At 45.4% G+C, this 20,617-nt stretch overlaps 1 protein-coding gene across 1 annotated transcript in view; it reads left to right on the top strand.

Annotated features, from left to right (window-relative positions):
* Positions 1–11,642: 11,642 nt before the first annotated feature.
* tm9sf2 (transmembrane 9 superfamily member 2) overlaps positions 11,643–20,617 on the top strand; it is a 34,609-nt gene continuing 25,634 nt past the window's right edge. Inside the window, exons 1-4 of the mRNA XM_055636661.1 lie at positions 11,643–11,793; positions 11,965–12,058; positions 13,600–13,727; positions 18,038–18,167. Of these exons, the coding sequence (XP_055492636.1) occupies positions 11,696–11,793; positions 11,965–12,058; positions 13,600–13,727; positions 18,038–18,167 (450 nt within the window). The 5' untranslated portion in view covers positions 11,643–11,695. The remainder of the gene's footprint in view (positions 11,794–11,964; positions 12,059–13,599; positions 13,728–18,037; positions 18,168–20,617) is intronic.

Genomic DNA, 20,617 nt, shown 5'->3' with positions numbered 1-20,617 from the left:
GGCATATGGATGAGAAGGGAATGGAGGGTTATGGTATGAGTGCAGGCAGGTGGGACTAAGGGGAAAAAAAGTTTGTTCGGCATGACTAAGGGGAAAAAAAATTTGTTCGGCATGGACTTGTAGGGCCGAGATGGCCTGTTTCCGTGCTGTAATTGTTATATGGTTATATGGTTATATGGTTAATGCAACACCTTTAACTTAACCGCATTAAACCATTAGCCATTCTCAGCCTACTTGCCCAACTGGTCAAGAGGCTGTAATTTTTGATAACCACTTTCACTATCTATGATTCTGGAGAATTTAGTGTCACCTGCAAACTTATTAATCTTGCCTTGTACATTCTCACGTGAGAAGCACAGCAGTCAACTTGTGCAGAGCAAGCTGTCACAAACAGCAGCAATACAAAGCAATACAACAGCAGCAATACAATTAGCTTAAATGACGTTGACTGAGAGATAAATATCAATGACATTAGCAAAACTTCAAAATACTCTCATGGAATCTTTCAAATCTACTTATGTTTAACATCGTATTGAACCCCATAACCCCTCCATACTACACCGGTGGGATGGGGTAAATTTCTGGAGTGAGATTTGAACCACAAACGTCTGACTCAGAGGCAAGAGAATGTTCTACCCAACAAATGAAAACAACATATGCTGAAAACTTGACATAAAAGCAGAAAATGCTGGTAACACTCACCAGGTCAGTGTCTATGGGAAGAGGGACAACTCAAACATTTCATGTGTAGGAAGGAACTGCAGATACTGGTTTATACCGAAGATAGACACAATCTATCCTGTCTGAACCAGTCTGAAGAAGGGTCTCAACCTGAAACGTTCTCTCTAGAAATGCTGCCTGTCCTGCTGAGTTACTCCAGCATTTTATGTCTACCTTTATCCAATCATTTCAGGCATCCTGTTTTGTTTCCAACATTTTCAGATTTTGAACCAGGTAACACTATTACCAACATTTGCCGATTATGAACTAGACATCCGTATTTCCAACATTTGCTGATTTTGAACTAGATATCCTCTTCAAAGGCAATGCTGGGAATCACACAAGTAGCTTTCTTTCAGAATACAATAGCCCTTTCATGGCTCTTAAGCCCTCCCGATGGAACGGTCTTAAGCCCTCCCTTTACATTCAACCATTTGAAATATATTGGGGGACCAAGAACCAACCAAGACCCTTCAGCCCTCACCAAACGTGTGCTATATCTTAGTGGTGCCCATCCCACAGCTCCTCCCCTCCCCAAGACCCCTCCCAGCCTGTCTTTCACTGCCGCGTGTGCTTTTTAGGCTTTCCCTGTGGAATTGGGGGCCGCAAAAGATGCACAGCCCCTAGACCCCTTCCTGAGTGTCGGTGCTGCTAACGCCACCGTCGCCCTTCCCACCTTGTCCCCTGTGTAGTGGGAGGACTGCGTCTCCACGTGTCCACAATGCCGGCGGTCGTGCGGCGGCGGTAACGTGCGGAGGCGTGGAGGGGCGGTTGGACCTGGGGCGTGGGACTCGAGCGGGTCCTCCCTCCACCCCCTCCTCGCCATCTAAGAAAAATGGGGATGAACCCGTCAGGGGGTGGGCGGCCGTTCGTGTGGCTCCCGACTCCTGCTGCTTCTCGCCACCGCCGCCCTCTCCGCCTCGCCTCCTGCCTTCTACCCTCCTACCATGCCCGGCCTGGCCTCCCGTCTTCAACCATCATCCCGCCACAATCTGTGCCCTAGGCACCTCAGGCCGCAACTAGCACAAAAGGATCAAACGTCAGGTCAGATCTCAACGGCCGGTCCGGGACCGAGGCGCACCTCGGGCTCTCAGGTTGGAGGCCCAGGGCCGGCATCCGGGGGAGCGACAACACCTTCTACACCTCCCCAAGCCTCACTCCCTCCTCCTTCACCACCCCCTCCTCACAACGCTCCCCTCACCCACCTCCGTCTCCCCCCTCGATCCCCTCCGCTCCTATCCTCGACTCCCCTCAAACCCTCTCTCGCCATCTCTCTCCTTCAACCCCCAACCTCATCGGTTGCTCCCTCAACCCCCTCAACTTCTTCTCCCGCTCGGTCATACACCCCATCCCCCATCCCACCCACTCCCCCCCCCCCGCCTGCCCTCCAACCTTTTCCCTCCGTTCCTCCCCCCTCTTCCTGCCCCCGACCCCCCCCGCATCTTCCTTCCCCCGACCCGTCCCCGACCCCCTCATTCCTTGCCCCCGACCCCCTCTTCCCTCCCCTTCCTGCCCCCGACCCCCCTCCCCTCTTCCTGCCCCCCGATTCCCCTCCTTCCTGCCCCCGAACCCCCTCCCTGTCCCCCCGACCCCCCGCACCCCCCCCTTCCTGCCCTCGATCCCCCTCTTCCTTCCTGCCCTCGATCCCCCTCTTCCTGCCCCTCGATCCCCCCCCCCCCCCTTCCTGTCCCCGACCCCCCCTTCCCTGTCCCCGACCCCCCCCTTCTGCTCCCCGACCCCCCCTTCCTGTCCCGACCCCCCCCCTCCTTCCTGCCCCCGACCCCCCCCCCTTCCTGCCCTCGATCCCCTCCCCCTTCTTTCCTGCCCTCGATCCCCCCCCTTCCTTTCCTGCCGCGACTCCCCCCCGATGCCCCCGACCCCCCCCCTTCCTGGCCCCTGACTCCCCCTCCTTTCCTGCCCCCGCCCCTCGATCCTTCCCCCCCCCGCCCGTTGCCCTCGATCCCGATTCCCCTCGATTCGATCCCCCCCGACCCAATGTCCCCCTCCTCCTCGCCCTTGATCCCTCTACCCGGCCTTTGATCCCTCGTCCTCATTCTCGACCCCTCCCTCCCTTGATGTCTGCAACATCCCACCCACCACCCCACTACCCCCCCCCCCCCCCCCCCCCCCCCCCCCACTACCTCTCTCTCCCTCGTTACTCCTACCCACCCTCAACTTCCACTTCTTCCACCCTCATCCGTCCCCATCCAACTGCTCGCACAGTCCCTTCTCCTATCCAAACCCCCAACCCCAAGGAAATACTTGCTGTAGAGGCTGTACAGTGAAGTGATCTTGGACAGGTTCCAGGGATTACACCTTTGCCAGTGGGAAACCGAAATGGGGAAAGATTAGTCAAGTCAAGTGAGTTTATTGTCATGTGTCTGATAGGACAATAACATTCTTGCTTTGCTTCAGCACAACATAACATAGTAGGCATTGACTACAAAACAGATCAGTGTCCATACACCATTCAGAGTTTTGTCCGAGCCAAGTTTAATAGCCTGTTCTGTACTTAGAGTAGTTCTGTTCTGTGATTACATAGAAACATAAAAAATAGGTGCAGGAGTAGGACATTCGGCCCTTCGAGCCTGCACCGCCATTCAATATGATCATGGCTGATCATCCAACTCAGTATCCTGTACCTGCCTTCTCTCCATACCCCCTGATCCCTTTAGCCACAAGGGCCACATCTAACTCCCTCTTAAATATAGCCAATGAACTGGCCTCAACTACCTTCTGTGGCAGAGAATTCCAGAGATTCACCACTCTCTGGGTGAAAAATGTTTTCCTCATCTCGGTCCTAAAAGACTTCCCCCTTTATTACATCTAGGCTGGATTACTGTAACCCGCTCTATTTTACAGTTGCTCGTTCTTCACTGGCTCGTCTCCAGTTGGTTCAGAATGCTGCTGCTCGCCTTTTAACTGGGACTCAAAAGAGGGAGCACATATCGCCAATTCTGGCCTCCCTCCACTGGCTCCCGGTGCACTTTCGAGTTCATTTTAAGATACTGTTATTTGTTTTTAAATCTCTGAATGGGCTCGCCCCGCCTTACCTCTCTGAGCTGCTCCACCCATACGCTCCTGCCCGGTCCCTCAGGTCAGCTGGTCAGCAGCTCCTGGAGGTACCGAGGTCTAATCGGAAGCTCAGAGGGGATAGAGCCTTCTCTGTTGCTGCTCCAGCACTCTGGAACACCCTGCCGTTGCACATCAGACAGGCCCCCTCACTGTCCATCTTCAAATCCAGTGTTAAAACACATTTGTACTCCCTGGCTTTTGACCATGCCTGAGACTTTGCTTCTGTTTTTATTGTTTTTAATGTTTCTTTAGTTTACATATCTTTTCCTACCATTTCTTTTGATTGTTATTATTGGTGTGTATTAACTTTTTTGTCAATGATTAGTGATATACAGCACTTTGTTGCAACTATGATTGTTTTTAAAGTGCTCTATAAATAAAATTATTATTATTATTATTATTATCCTTAAACTGTGACCCGCTGTTCTGGACTTCCCCAACATCGGGAACAATCTTCCTACATCTAGCCTGTCCAACCCCTTAAGAATTTTGTAAGTTTCTATAAGATCCCCCCCTCAATCCTCTAAATTCTAACGAGTACAAACCAAGTCTATCCAGTCTTTCTTCATATGAAAGTACTGACATCCCAGGAATCAGTCTGGTGAACCTTCTCTGTACTCCCTCTATGGCAAGAATGTCCTTCCTCAGATTAGGAGACCAAAACTGTACGCAATACTCCAGGTGTGGTCTCACCAAGACCCTGTACAACTGCAGTAGAACCTCCCTGCTCCTATACTCAAATCCTTTTGCTGTGAATGCTAACATACCATTCGCCTTCTTCACTGCCTGCTGCACCTGCATGCCTACTTTTAATGACTGGTGTACCATGACACCCAGGTCTCGTTGCATCTCCCCCTTTCCTAATCGGCCACCATTCAGATAATAGTCTACTTTCCTGTTTTTGCCACCAAAGTGGATAACCTCACATTTATCCACATTAAACTGCATCTGCCATGCATTTGCCCACTCACCCAGCCTATCCAAGTCACCTTGCAGCCTCCTAGCATCCTCCACACAGCTAATACTGTCCCCAGCTTCGTGTCATCCGCAGATTTGGAGATGTTGCATTCAATTCCCTCGTCCAAATCATTAATATATATCGTAAATAGCTGGGGTCCCAGCACTGACCCCCGACGCATGTGGCAAGGCATCCAGGCCATCACGGACAACAGACCCTCCAACATCACCCCCACATCCAGCGACGCCTCCTTCCTTGAGGAGCTTAATCACTTCTATGGCCGCTTCGACAGGGACAATCTAGAGACAGCCATCAAGGCTGTGCTACCTGCCGATCACCAACCCCTCACACTCACGCCCTACGACGTGTACGTGGCACTGAGTAGGACTAATGCACGTAAGGCTGCTGGCCCTGACGGCATCCCCGGGCGCGTGCTCAGGGCCTGTGCTGCGCAGCTGACAGACGGCTGGACTGACATCTTCAACCTGTCACTTGCCCAAGCAGTTGTCCCCACTTGCCTTAAAGCCACCTCCATCGTGCCAGTGCCAAAACACTCCACTGCGGCAAGCCTCAACGACTTCCGCCCAGTTGCACTTACCCCTATCATCACCAAGTGCTTCGAGAGGCTGGTCCTGGCACACCTCAAAAGATGCCTACCCCCCACACTGGATCCCTATCAGTTTGCCTACTGCAAGAACAGGAGTACGGAGGATGCCATCTCAACGGCACTTCACTCCGCCCTCTCTCCACACCGACAACAGAGACACTTACGTAAGAATGCTGATCATCGATTACAGCTCAGCATTCAACACCATTATACCATCAAAACTGATCACCAATCTCGGTAACCTGGGCATCGACCCCTCCCTCTGCAACTGGATACTGGACTTTCTAACCAACAGACCCCAGTCTGTGAGGTTAGACAAGCACACCTCTTCAACCCTCACCCTGAACCCCGGCGTTCCTCAGGGCTGTGTGTGAGCTGAGCCCCCTCCTCTACTCCCTCTTCACCTATGACTGCACACCTGTACATGGTACTAACACCATCATCAAGTATGCAGATGATACAACGGTGATTGGCCTCATCAGCAACAACGATGAGCTGGCCTACAGGGAGAGGTCCAGCACTTAGCAGCATGGTGCCTGACAACAACCTGGCCCTTACTCCAAGAAGACCAAGGACTCATTGTAGACTTCAGGATGAGGCGGCACACACACACCCCCATCCACATTAACGGGACGGAGGTGGAACGTGTTTCTAGCTTCAGGTTCCTGGGAGTCAACATCTCCGATGACCTCTCTTGGACCCACAATACCTCTACTCTGATCAAGAAGGCTCATCAGCGTCTCTTCTTCCTGAGGAGACTGAAGAAGGTCCCTGTCTTCTCAGAATCTACCGCTGCACCATCGAGAGCATCCTTACCAACTGCATCACAGTATGGTATGGCAACTGCTCTGTCTCCGACCGGAAGTCATTGCAGAGGGTGGTGAAAATTGCCCAACGCATCACTGGTTCCACGCTCCCCTCCATTGAGTCTGTCCAAAGCAAGCGCTGTCTGCGTAGGGCGCTTAGCATCGCCAAGGACTGCTCTCCACCCCAACCATGGACTGTTTACCCTCCTACCATCCGGGAGGCGCTACAGGTCTCTCCGTTGCCGAACCCCCCCCCCCCCCCCCCCCCCCCCCCCCCCCCCCCCCCGGACACTTATTATTTTTTATTCAAATCGTTTGCTATGTCGCTCTTCAAGGGAGATGCTAAATGCATTTCGTTGTCTCTGTACTGTACACTGACAATGACAATTAAAATTCAATCTGAATCTGAGCCTTGCGGTACCCCACTAGTCACTGCCTGCCATTATGAAAAGGACCCATTTACTCCTACTCTTTGCTTCCTGTCTGCCAGCCAGCCAGTTCTCTCCACATCAATACTAAACCCCCAATACCGTGTGCTTTATGTTTGTATACTAATCTCTTATGTGGGACCTTGTCGAAAGCCTTCTGAAAGTCCAGATATAACACATCCACTGGTTCTCCCTTATCCACTCTACTAGTTACATCCTCGAAAAATTCTATAAGATTCGTCAGACATGATTTACCTTTCATAAATCCATGCTGAGTTTGTTTCCAAATGTGCTGCTATCTCATCTTTAATAACTGATTCTGGCAGTTTCCCCACTACCGACGTTAGACTAACTGGTCTGTAATTCCCCGTTTTCTCTCTCCCTCCCTTTTTAAAAAGTGGGGTTACATTAGCTACCCTCCAATCCTCAGGAACTATTTCAGATCCTAAAGAGTTTTGAAAAATTATCACTAATGCATCCACTATTTCTGGGGCTACTTCCTTAAGTACTCTGGGATGCAGCCTATCTGATTAGTTCTGTACTCTTGTGTTTAATAACAAGTGAAACTATCATTGAAACTGACAACATTCTACAGGGCTCAAAACAATGGTATCCATGGCTGAGGATTTAAGAACTAGGGATCACAATCTCAAAATAGGTAGGCCATTTAGAAATTAGAAGTATTTTGTTCACACATTGTGAATCTATCGATTTATTTATTAAAAAGCACCGTGGAGGTTCAGTTGCTGAGTAGATTAAAGATAGATTTTGTACCTCAAGGGAATTAAGGGATATAGGTTTGAGACTTGTAACCCTGGACAATTGGTTGCTCTTAATTATTATTATTTTATTTTATTTTTTTAATTTGAAGTACAGTACATTTTGTTGTACCACTTTGTTTTTCAAGCTTTAAAAAAGGTAGAAATAAAAGAAGTAAGGAGAGTGAGCAAGAATCGTGAAGGTGCAGGAAAGTGTTGGGAGAAGAAATTAGAGAAGAAAGTAAAGAAAGGAAATAAGACCCTAGAAAGAAAAGAAAAAAAAGGAAAAACAATTGCTCTATTGTAAAACAAAACTCCGCAAAAAAGGATATACCAACCGTGTTTTTTTTAAATTTATACCCCCCGTTACCAGATCCTGGTACCATTTATATTTTAAATTACTATTGCACCTTATGCTTGTAATAGTTCCGTAAATGCAGACCACGTCTTTTGGAAGTGGTCTGCTTTGCCTGCTAGGAGGAGTCTCATCTCTTCCAAGTGTAGTGTTTCGAACATGTTTGAAATCCACATTTTTATTGTTGGTATTGGAGCATTTTTCCAAAATTTGAGTATAAGCTTTTTTCCCATTATTAGCCCGTAATTAAGTAAGTTCTTTTGAAACACATTTAATTCGGGGTTACCTTCCGATATTCCAAAAATGATCCATTCTGCTTTTGGTACAAGTTTTATTTTAAATAATTTTGTGAAGATTTCAAATATTTCGTTCCAGAATTTTTGAATTTTTATACAGAAAACAAAAGAGTGCGCTATGTTAGCTTCTTGTGACTGACATTTATCACAAATGGGTGAGACATTGGGGAAAAGCTTATTTATTTTAGTTTTTGAATAATATAGTCTATGTAATGTTTTATATTGAATTAGAGTATGTCGTACGTTGATCGAGCATTTATGCACATATAGTAAGTGTTTATCCCAGCTCTCTTTTGAAATTTTTATAGCTAGTTCTTGTTCCCAGTCTCTTCTAATACCATCGGTTGTAGGTATTTCTATGTTTAAAATAATGTTGTATAAGTACGATATTAGATTTGCTGATTCAGCCTTTGTCTTCATGGCTTCATCCAATAAGTCTGGGGGCATGTTCTTTTGTTTATCATCTTACATTTTCTCTGATTTTAATACCCTTATTTATTACGGTGCATCCATACCTCAGGACTCTGGATATTTGGGGGGCGTTTATATTATTAACTTCCTTGGTAGATCCCTTTTGCGATTTTCCTTGGGCAAAAAAACACATAGTAGTGACATATTGTGATAAACAAAAAAATTGAACAAGTAAAATTACAGTGTCTGAAGTATTCGACACTGTAGTGCGTGTCCCACGCATCTGTGGGATTCGACATCTATTCGACTTCCGAAGTTGATGTTGTACAATTAGCCCCGCTCCTTTTATTACTCTAAACCTAGCAAGGCGGTGCCATTTCAAAATCAATTATATTTCACCCAATTACACTACATATATATATATATATATATATATATATATATATATATGTATATATATATATATATATATATTTCATTCAGCCAGTATCAGATCTGTGTTCAGCTACTGTGAAATTTATTTAACAACACTTTCATCTACTAATTATTTATAATCAGTTATACCTTTGATAATAGTAAGCTGTTAGCTGTAAGGGTTAACCAGAAACAGGCTCCTGGAATTATGCCAGGTGCCTGAGTCTCCTTCCTTCTCCACACGAACTACATAACACTTAACCTTTCAGTATTATCTACTTTAATTCTAAAATTTATTATCTATGTACGAGCTAGTCAGTCTTATTAGCAGATTATTACATTTTGCCCATTATATTAGTTTCCATTTATATTTCTATATTAGTACTGTTAATTATTATTAACTCTCTATATTTTGTAAAGCTGTTTCAAGATCTTAAACCGCCCTTTGTCCTTGTGGTGTTTTCCACATTCGGCTCTGCTGTTCATCTCTGCGTTGCTTATCAGTCTTTCCTTCATTTTGAACAAAGAATGTCCTTGAGTTGAATTCCAAAGCGTCCAAAGGAAATAAGGTGTCTAGACCAGCGCACGTGGAAATGCTCTTCCATTTTAAACTTTTAAAGAATGGTGTTTCTTCCCTAATCTTCAGGTGTTCTCTGTGAAGTAATAAAAGGAAAGAAACTGTCCATATCGTCCCGCTGCCTTGATTAATCTTCTGTTTCTGCCACAATCTCTTGGGCATATTTATAAGATGCGTCCGAATTAGTGAAAGTTTTCTCTTTTCCCTTGAAAGTAATGCGCATCCTGGCCGGATAAAAAACACCACATCTGACATCTTTAACTCCATGGAGAATCTGTCTTGTCTGTGCAAACTTTCTTCTCTTTTGCACGATCTCATAGGGATAATCCCGGAGGAGTTTGATAGTGTCGTTTCCAAAGGTCATCTTCACTCCATATTTGATTTTTTTCATCAGCTCTTCAAGTGCTGAAATGTCCCGAAGTTTGACTATGATCTGTTGTGGGTGGGCTGGATCTGCTTGTGATCTTGGCTTAAATCTAGGTATTCGATGTGCCACTTCAATTTCTGGTTCCACAGGTAAATTGAATACATGTTTGATTAAGTTGGCAGTGAACTCACGGGCGTTATTCCCCTCTGCCCCTTCTGTTACTCCCAGTATTCATAAATTTTGGCGTGGTGAGCGAGCTTCGAGATCAAGACATTTATCTGAGACTTTCACCAGTTGACTCTTGAGGCTGTCTAGTTCTAGCTTCATTTCCTGCATATCTTCAGCCATTTGATCAACAATTGTTTCCATGTCTTTTATTTCAGTTACATGTGAAGAAACAATTACATGCACAGCCTCAAACTTCTTCTTAGATTCTTCTTCCCCTTTATTAATTCTCCCCATTAGCTCTTCTTGCACATTCTCAAGTTCGTTTTTGTATAATGCCAATGCAGTCAATAACTTTTTGATTACCAGCATTGATGTTCGACATATTTTCCATCAATTTAACATTCATATTTTCCATCATTTTTGAGTTTCCAGCCTCAATATCCTTTCTCAGTTCTCTTACCGAGTTCTTTATCTCCTCCATTTCATTTTTCTCATTAGTAGCCATCTCAGTCTTGGCCCTTGTAGCCATTCCAGAATCCACTTCAGAGGTCTGTTCTTCAGTTTTCTGTGTTTCCAGCAGTTTTGAGATTGTTCTCTGAGCTGAAGACGGTTTTTTCATTTAAAATCCTTTATCCTCCGTTTTAAATCGCAGCGCTTACTGATGACGTCATCAGCGCGACGTCCCGGGGCTCCGGTGAGTTTTTGAATTGGTCCCGACTTCCAGACCCGATTTTAACGCGAAAAACCGCGATTTTACAGCAGCGAAGCTAAAAGTTGCGACTGCTAGTCCAGCATGGCGCCATCGGAAGCCCGGTTGCTCTTAATTATTGAGCATAGCCATCAAACCCAGACAATGTCACAGGTGGCCTTTTCCAGTTAGTAAGCTGGAGGACATTCAGTTCAACTATAGGGTAAAGCAACAGCATAGTTATCGATGAAATGTGGTTCTTTTACCAGGTTGTTAGCAGAACTTACTTTTTCTGCTACCGGTTTTCAGATTGTTAGTCCTGATTTCTGGATTACAGAGCTTGCAGTTTAACTCCTGTACTATTTCACCCAAATTTTGACAGGGGAGAGAAATGAGGCTGATTTTTTGAATAATGAAAATTCGGTGATACTTCATGAATCTTTATTTACGTTCATTTATGGCTAACCTTTTCAGTATCAAACTGTCGTCATTCAGTAGCCTGTTTTATTCTGTCATTCTTCTTGAAAATGAATTTCACATGTGACATTGTGGACAAATGGTTCTTTGGATTATTCCAGGAAAAATAGCAATATGAATCATGAGTTACATTGATGTACCCCTTTATGCACCAACTCCACTCCCTCAATTCCCTTAATATCCCAAAATCTTTAAACTTTTTTTCCTGGGTGTACTCAACAACTGCATCTCCACAATCATTAGAGAGATTCTTGCTTTTTGGATGGAAATGTCTAATTTTTGTGTTCAAAATTACCACTAGTTCAAGACATCCAGGCAAACCATAACCTCCCGCTTTAACTGCATCAGCTCCCGTGGTGTGTTTTGACGAGAGCCTCTCATTTTAGAAACTCAAGTGTGTGCGTAATCATAATCTCTGAGGACAAACCTGCCATTCCAGGAATCAATCAGGTGAAACATTTTTGCACTCATTTTGATGCGCATATACTTCCTTAGTTGGTAAACCAGTCCTGCACATGATATCTACATCTCCCCAGGGCCTTATTATTTATTACTGTATCAGTTGAACTTGACTTAAGTCAGGAAAATTTATGGGTTTTTTTCTCTTTGTCCCTTTCCAGAATGCCATTGAATTATTTGTAAACAGGCTTGATTCGGTGGAATCTGTCCTTCCTTATGAGTATGCTGCGTAAGTAAATGTATTCAATTTGAAACCTTCAGAATCTATTTGTGCTTGGACAATTAATTGATTTATCAGATAATGTTTTCTGGCTTTATCTACATGTTCAAATAATAGCTTGCATTTAAATTGAAAATATATTGAGTTGGGAAAATGTAAAATTGTTTCTTCCTGGTAAAGGTTTGATTTCTGTCAGTTGGAAGAGGAAAAGCGTCCATCAGAAAACCTTGGCCAAGTACTGTTTGGTGAGAGGATTGAGCCATCTCCATACAAGGTAAAGATTTGCCTTCCTTCAATTGAGGTTTTTGCAAATAAATAGTTTCTCATTGTATACATACAAAAGCAGATGTTTCTCATTCAAGCACAAAACATGAGTTAAAAGTACCAAATAACTGCATCTCAAGTTTCACCTCCACTTGTCAATTTTAATGATTTCAGGCAGTTGTAACATCTAGATTTTCCCAGACTAGTGAGAGTAAGATCAACCAAGGTTGATGCATATTGTGCTGGCCAGAGTGTCAAATTGTTTTCATTTAAAGCTCAGTTACCTTTTAAGTTTTCTGAAGTATAGAATTGTTCAATCCAATTCTCCGTGACTCCCTAACATTCTGCCAAACTGGTTCAACTGGATAGACACCATTAGACAAATTGTAACAGCAGTGGTAACAAAATACTCTTTTGTTTTCGTCAGTTTCAAGCCCCTTTACATTGAACTCTTATTCCTATCATGGTTTCTGTGGTAGAACCTTTCAGTGAAGCCCTTCCTAATTTAAGAACGTTCTACATTTTAGATGCCTGGAGGAAAAGATCACATCAAGAAAAATTAATAATCGAAGCATTTTTATTTTGAGAAAAATTAGCTTATGGTAAAAATGTTGTTTAGTTTTGTAATTCACATCACTGGGCTGTCACATTGTACTGTTCTGCTTGAAACGATAGGCTCTACCAACATTTCTTAAAAGCAGAAAATGCTGGGGTGTCAGGTGTCATTGGTGGATAGAGGAGCATTGATGATGTATCAGGTCAATGACTAGTCCCCAGCAGCTGTAGTTGCAATATTTTTAAATTTCATTTTCCTATTTACAGGTACAATAATATGATTACAGTCTTATTTGTCTTCAGTATTCTCATTCAGTTTGGTACCATGAGTAAGGTTAATTGAAAATCAATACAGAATTAATTTTATATAGATTTCTCTCATTTTTTTAAAATATTCTGCTTCTTAATTTTATCCATCACTTCTACTTTTTTTTGTTATTTCTCCAGCTTCTTGCTTATCCCCAGTTCCTATTCATTTCTTCATTCTTTCTTGAGTTTATGCATATAACTTCAGCAGCTTGCATTTATATGGTGATATTTAACATAAGAAAACATCTAAGGCCCTTCAGAAGAATGTAATCAGACACAAATTGGCAAACAAACCACAGGAGGAGATGTTTTGGACAGGTGATTATGATCTTGGTCATTGATCTTGCTTTGAATTTTGTGGGCATATGTGTTGAATAGTAAACTGGCCACATATAGATCAGAACTATTCCTCTAATGGCGAAGGTATGCTTTCAAAGACACTTGTCATCGTGATGCACAATATTATGAGATAAATGGCTATTGCAATAAACATTCTCTCATAGTAGCAAACTTGCAAAAATCAAACCCTGACATCCAAGAATTGAAGTAAAGTTGGAGAAGGAAATGTAATATGAAATAATCGGTTACATTTTATTTGTCATTGTGAACTGCATTATAGTTAATTTGAGGAGTTCTCAACATTTGTGTTTCTAAACAAAATCTGAAAGATGATTTGTTAATTTGCAGTTCCAATTCAAGAAACAGGAGGTGTGTAAACATGTATGCACAAAAGAATATAACATTGGGAAAGAAGAGGACAAATCAAAGTTGATGTTTTTAAAAAATGGCATGCATTTAAATTATCAACATCATTGGTGAGTAGTTCAAAACAGTTATTGTTGCTTTATATAAAATAAACATCTGTCTGTAACCATCCTCTTGAAAAGAGAAATCACATAATTTCATAGTTCCACCATATTGTTAGTGTTAAGTTTCACCATATTGTTAGATAAGTGTTAGTGGCGGCTCCTAACGGCAGCGGCTCGACTACAGTCGTCTGTCTTTTTTTATTTTTGTCTTGTTAAATGTATGTCTTGAGTTAGTTTTTATTATTTTTTTTAGCTGTGTATATGTGGGGGATGGTGGGGGGGCTGTGGGGGAAACCGTTTTAAATCTCTTCCCTGTGCGGGGACCCGACTATTCCCTGTCGGGTCTCGGATGTCGTTGGGCCTAACATCGTGGAGCCGGCGGCGACCTCTGGCCGGGACTAACCTGGGGGCTCCAGTTGCAGAGCCTGCGGAACTGACATCGCGGAGCTGGCCAACTTCGAAGCGGGAAGAGCTGTGGTGGCGCGCGGCTGCGACCCGACTTTTGGAGTTCGGAGGCACCGGCCCGCAGACCCGGTGGACGGGAACATCGGGAACTCGCAGGTCCCTGGTGGGAGACTGCTTTTCCGTACTCCGCAACGGCGACTTCTCCCGCTGGAATCGCGGGTTTAAGGACATGGAGCCGGGGCCTAACATCGCCCGGCGTGGCTTAAACAGCCTCGGGACTTACCATCACCCGCTGGGGGCTTAAACATCGGAGCCCCAGTTCGCCCCGACACTGCAGTTGGACTGCTGGACCACGGGAGAAGGAACAAAGGGAAGAGATAAAGACTTTGCCTTCCATCACAGTGAGGAGATGTTGGAGACGCACTGTGATGGATGTTTATGTAAACTGTGTTAAGTGTGGGTCTTGGATTGTTTTGTAATGTAAAAAAAACTAGAAATGATATTTCGTTCAAACCTAGGTTTGAATGACAATAAATTGAATTCCTATTCTATTGTTCCCATTAAAATTAGTCTTGAGCTTTCATATATTTGGCCATATTTGTTTGACAAATATATGACAGCCATCTTTCTGTTAATTGACGGGTTTACTTTGCAAATACATTTTTCTTACTAATTAGGCATAAACATATTATTGCTTTGACCAGCAATGGTGACATTTAGAGGCTTTATGATAGGCACATTAATATGTGGGGAATGAAGGCGTAAGGATCATGAGCAGCTATAGGAAATTAGTTTAACTTGGCATTGTGTTCAGCATGGATATGGTGGGTTGAATGACCTGTTCCTGTGTTGTATTGCACTATGATGGTAAATCAATGGCCTTTGCCTATTAAGTGAAGGGTTAGAAAACACACAGTTGGTACAGTCACCTCTCATGCAGCATGTTCCTCCAGTTAAGCATTTCCTTGGGTGCACAGGTTTCATCCCTGACTGCATGCACAGATTCTCAGAGTGGAGTTTGAATCCTATATTGTAAAACTCATGCCACGTAAACTAAGTTAACAATTAAAAGAAACATGCTAAAATACTAGCCAAAGATTTCAGTATTGTTCACGATTTTATTGGAGCTTTTATGCATACCGTCTTGTAGAGGCAGCCAAATAAAAATGATTGGAAGTGGGTTTCCAAAACACATTTGTTTAAACAAATTTGTAGCTCCGTTGTGCAGTAAATGTTGTTATAGTACCGGCATTGTAGGCAGTCCAGAAGATATTCAATCCGATAATTACTGTATTGAGAGGGTTGCCCTATCATGAAAAGCTTTTAACAAGTTAAACCTGTATTCTTTGGAGTTTAGAAGAATGAGTGGTGACGTTATTGAAATAGTTCTGTGGGAACATGACAGAATTGACGTTGAGATATATCAACTGGTGGGTGTTGCAAATAAGGAGACAAATTTACACGGATAAGGGAATTTAAAGGTCATTTAAAACTGAAATGAATTGGAATTTCTTCTCTGAGTGTGATGAATATCTGGAATTCTCCACTCCCAGGAATTGTGAAACTAGATCACTGAAAGTAATTTAAAAAGGATATCAGGGAATTGAGGCTCTGAATTGGGAATTGAGGGCTCTGTTGAGTCCTAGAGCAGACCAGTCATGATATTGAAAAGTGGGGCAACTTTGAAGAGCCAGGTGGCCGACTCCGGCTTCTGCCTGTGCTGTTGTAGAGGCGTTTGGTGAAATGCAGATGTGCTGAAACTGATGATGATCTGAGTACTAGGTCTGGGAATGGGGGGTGATAGGAAGATAGACATGAGAGAGATATCTAAGAAATGAGGCTGATGGTGAGAAGGCACTGAGACATCTGGCTTTGTGAGTGGGACAGATAGCAAGTCAGGTGTTAAGCCACAGATGAGTTCATTTTAATTCATCAAATGCAGTCCTGCATTAGTTAAATGTGGATGTTTATTTATTGGTGCTTCAATGTAAAGTAAAGTAAAGTAAGTTTATTTATATAGCACATTTTTAGTCAATTTGCATTGACCCCAAAGTGCTTTACATAAATTAAATAATCAGTTCCATTACAAACCATAGAAGTAGGTTAAAAAATAAAAATGAATAAAATGGACACACCACATTTTAGAGTTCAACACAAACGTCCCCCCACAGCAGAATCAAAGCTTTCCACTGTGGGGAAAGGCACCAGAAAGTTAAATAGACCCGAGACACAACATAATTTACATAAACATCCATCACATTGCTGTGATGGAAGGCCAAAAAAACTTATCTCTCCACTGCCCTCCCCCCCCCCCCCCGATGTCAGAGTCAAAGTCAAATAACCACATTCATTAATTCGATTAATCACATCGATTAATCACATAGATCAGAATGATTCTAAGTTAGATCCTCGTCTATATTAGCTTAGCCAATCTTAATCGCTTGACAGGTGAGATTTGCAATAGTGGACCATCATCTTTACATCAAGGAAGAATTGTCCAGAGTTCTGACTTCAGATTACCAGGTTTTAATTTCTGCTGGGTGTGTATGCCCAGCATGAGAGGTCCTCGGGCCCTAACAGTTTGAATCGCCTTCTATCAAAAGGGAAAATTTAGAAGATAAAATGCAATGTATTCAGTGTTTAAAATAATCATAAAATTACATATGACTGGAAATAATTAAACAGATAATCTTGAAGATGTAATTGTTGAACATATACATTTTAGATGAAAAGGTTTTTTAAACTAAAGCATTGTTTAGGAGGCAAGTGTGATCTTTGTACGTAGTAGCCACATTAATCTAGAAATGAAGAAGAGGTAGGAAGAAGATGGTAAACCCAAGAGCCATGTTAAAACAAAGAGTATTAACAACAACCTGGCCCTTAACTCCAAGAAGACCAAGGAGCTCATTGTAGACTTCAGGAAGTCCTGAGGCGGCACGCACACCCCCATCCACATTAACGGGACGGAGGTGGAACGTGTTTCTAGCTTCAGGTTCCTGGGAGTCAACATCTCCGATGACCTCTCTTGGACCCACAATACCTCTACTCTGATCAAGAAGGCTCATCAGCGTCTCTTCTTCCTGAGAAGACTGAAGAAGGTCCATCTGTCTCCTCATATCCTGGTGAACTTCTACCGCTGCACCATCGAGAGCATCCTTACCAACTGCATCACAGTATGGTATGGCAACTGCTCTGTCTCCGACCGGAAGGCATTGCAGAGGGTGGTGAAAATTGCCCAACGCATCACCGGTTCCACGCTCCCCTCCATTGAGTCTGTCCAAAGCAAGCGCTGTCTGCGGAGGGCGCTCAGCATCGCCAAGGACTGCTCTCACCCCAACCATGGACTGTTTACCCTCCTACCATCCGGGAGGCGCTACAGGTCTCTCCGTTGCCGAACCCGCAGGTCGAGGACCAGCTTCTTTCCGGCCGCTGTCACTCTACTAAACAACGTACCTCGTGACCTGCCCATCACCCCCCCCGGACACTTATTATTTTTTTTTTTTATTCAAAATCGTTTGCTATGTCGCTCTTCAAAGGAGATGCTAAATGCATTTCGTTGTCTCTGTACTGTACACTGACAATGACAATTAAAATTGAATCTGAATCTGAATCTGAGTATAATGCATTATCCCATTCTATAAATGTTGGGAAGGGTTAATGATGGGTAGTTATGACATTGTGAGAAAGAAAGGGTTTCAGTATTTCCCATAACACTGAGGAGAAGTGGCTGCTCTATAATTCTTAGGAGTATAGAAAATTGTTAATGAAATTATGGGAGTGCTCATTGACAAAGACCAAGCGATAGAGTAGTAGTGCACATTTATGCCCATGAAGGGAAGTTTAGGAGTGCTTATTCATTGATGTAAATTAGCTACTTATGCCTTTGATCAATATGTATAATTTGCACGCAGGATCATTGATAATATGCCGGTCACATGGTGCTATGATGTGGAAGATGGGCAGAAATTTTGTAACCCGGGATTTCCCATTGGTTGCTACATTACAAAAGCTGGCCGCCCAAAAGATGCTTGTGTCATTAGCGTAAGTTTACATATATTGGATATTTGAGTGCTGACCCTAATATTCTAGTACCAGTTTTTGACCTAAGATGCAAACACAATGTCACTTACTTGACAAATGTACGGCCGAGGTTGAAGCTGTTCAGCATCTGCACTCTTACCTCCTAGATTTCCAAAAGAATTGTTCAAGGAAAAAAATCTAAACATTCCTTTCACAAAAAAACTACCTTCCCAAATCCTCCTGTGTCAATGCAGATTATAGTCTGCTGATTTGCAATCTATATCTATATTACTAAAACTCTGTTCTTGACCGGTTTTGACGATCTGTGCTGCGATTTCTCTTCCCCCTCCTCTCTTCATTGGATGTCTGAGTTCAAAGGGCACTCTCTATCTCCCCCCCCTCTCCTCTCCCCCCCTCTCCTCTCTCCCCCCCCCCTCTCCCCCCCCTCCTCTCCCCCCCCTCTCCTCTCCCCCCCCTCTCCTCTCCCCCCTCTCCTCTCCCCCCCCCTCCTCCCCCCCCCCCCCCGCCTCCCCCCCTCCCCCTCTCCCCCCCCCCCCCCCCCCCCCCCCCCCTCCCCCCCCCCCCTCTCCCTCCCTCCCCCCTCCCCCCCCCCTCTCCTCCCCCCCCCCCCCCTCCCCCCCCCTCCTCCCCGCTCCCCCTGTCTCCCCCCCTCTCTCCCTCCTCCCTCCTCGTCTCCCCCCCCTCCCTCCTCCTCTCTCCTCCCCCCCCTCTCCTCTCCCCCCCCTCTCCTCTCCCCCCCTCCTTCCCCCCCCTCTCCTCCCCCCCTCCCTCTCCCCTCCTCTCCCCCCCCTCTCCTCTCCCCCCTCTCCCCTCCCCCCCCTCTCCTCTCCCCCCCCTCTCCTCTCTCCCCCCCCCCCTCTCCTCTCCCCCCCTCTCCTCTCCCCCCCCTCCTCCTCCCCCCCCCCCTCCTCTCCCCCCCCCCCCCCCCCTCTCCCCCCCTCCTCTCCCCCCCCTCTCCTCTTCCCCCCCTCTCCTCTTCCCCCCCTCTCCTCGCTCCCCCCCCCCTCTCCTCTTCCCCCCCTCTCCTCTCCTCTCCCCTCCCCCCCCCCTCCTCTCCCCCCCCCCTCTCCTCCTCCCCCCCTCCCCTCCCCCCCCCTCCTCCTCCCCCCCTCCCTCCCCCCTCTCCTCCTCCCCCCCTCCTCTTCCCCCCGTCTCCTCGCCCCCCCCCTCTCCTCTTCCCCCCCTCCTCCTCCCCCCCCCTCTCCTCTTCCCCCCCTCTCCTCTTCCCCCCCCCTCTCCTCTTCCCCCCCTCTCCTCTTCCCCCCCTCTCCTCTTTTCCCCCCTCTCTCCTCTCCCCCCCTCTCCTCTTTCCCCCCCTCCTCCTCTTCCCCCCCCCTCCTCCTCTTCCCCCCCTCCTCTCCTCTTCTCCTATCTCCCCCCTCCTCTCCTCTCCCCCCTCTCCTCTCCTCTTCCCCCCCTCTCCTCTTCCCCCCCCCCCTCTCCTCTCCCCCCTCTCCTCTCCTCTCCCCTCCTTCCCTCTTCTCTCCTCCCCCCCCCCTCCTCCCCTCCTCGCCTCCCCCCCCCCCTCTCCTCTCCCTCCCCCCTTCTCCTCTCCCCCTTCTCCTCTCTCCCCCTCCTCTCTTCAGTGGATGTGGTGTGCATGGACTTTAGTAAGGCATTTGACAAGGCCCCGAATGGTTGACTGATCCAAAGGAGCAAATTAATAATATTAATATAATATCAAGTTTTATCGTGAGTGCGGGGAGGGGGGGGGTGGATAGTTAGGGTGTGTGATGCTGCATGCCGCCTCCCCCCCCCACAACCGCACATTGGGGGAACAGGCCCAACGGGTCTGGACTTGGTCTAGTAAACCATATAAATCATATAACAGTTGCAGCACGGAAAGAGGCCATCTCGGCCCTTCTAGTCCAATTTATTTTTAAATGATAAAAACGAACCTGCCTCCACCGCCTTCACTGGAAGCTCATTCCACACAACCACCACTCTCTGAGTAAAGAAGTTCCCCCTCATGTTACCCCTAAACTTCTGTCCCTTAATTCTCAAGTCATGTCCTCTTGTTTGAATCTTCCCTACTCTCAGTGGGAAAAGCTTTTCCACATCAACTCAGTCTATCCCTCTCATCATTTGAAAGACCTCTATCAAGTCCCCCCTTAACCTTCTGCGCTTCAAAGAATAAAGCCCTAACTTGTTCAACCTTTCTCTGTAACTTATTGCTGAAACCCAGGCAACATTCTAGTAAATCTCCTCTGTACTCTCTCTATTTTGTTGACATCCTTCCTATAATTAGGCAACCAAAATTGTACACCATACTCCAGAATAGGCCTCACCAATGCATTGTACAATTTTAACATTACATACCAACTTCTATACTCAATGCTCTGATTTATAAAGGCCAGCACACCAAAATCTTTCTTTACCACCCTATCTACATGAGAGTCCACTTTCAGGGACCGGTGCACAGTTATTCCCAGATCCCTCTGTTCACCTGC

The sequence above is a fragment of the Leucoraja erinacea genome, chromosome 6 (genome assembly GCF_028641065.1).
Source record: "Leucoraja erinacea ecotype New England chromosome 6, Leri_hhj_1, whole genome shotgun sequence".
Classification (NCBI taxonomy): Eukaryota; Metazoa; Chordata; class Chondrichthyes; order Rajiformes; family Rajidae; genus Leucoraja; species Leucoraja erinaceus.
This window is presented reverse-complemented; position numbering and strand designations above follow the sequence as displayed.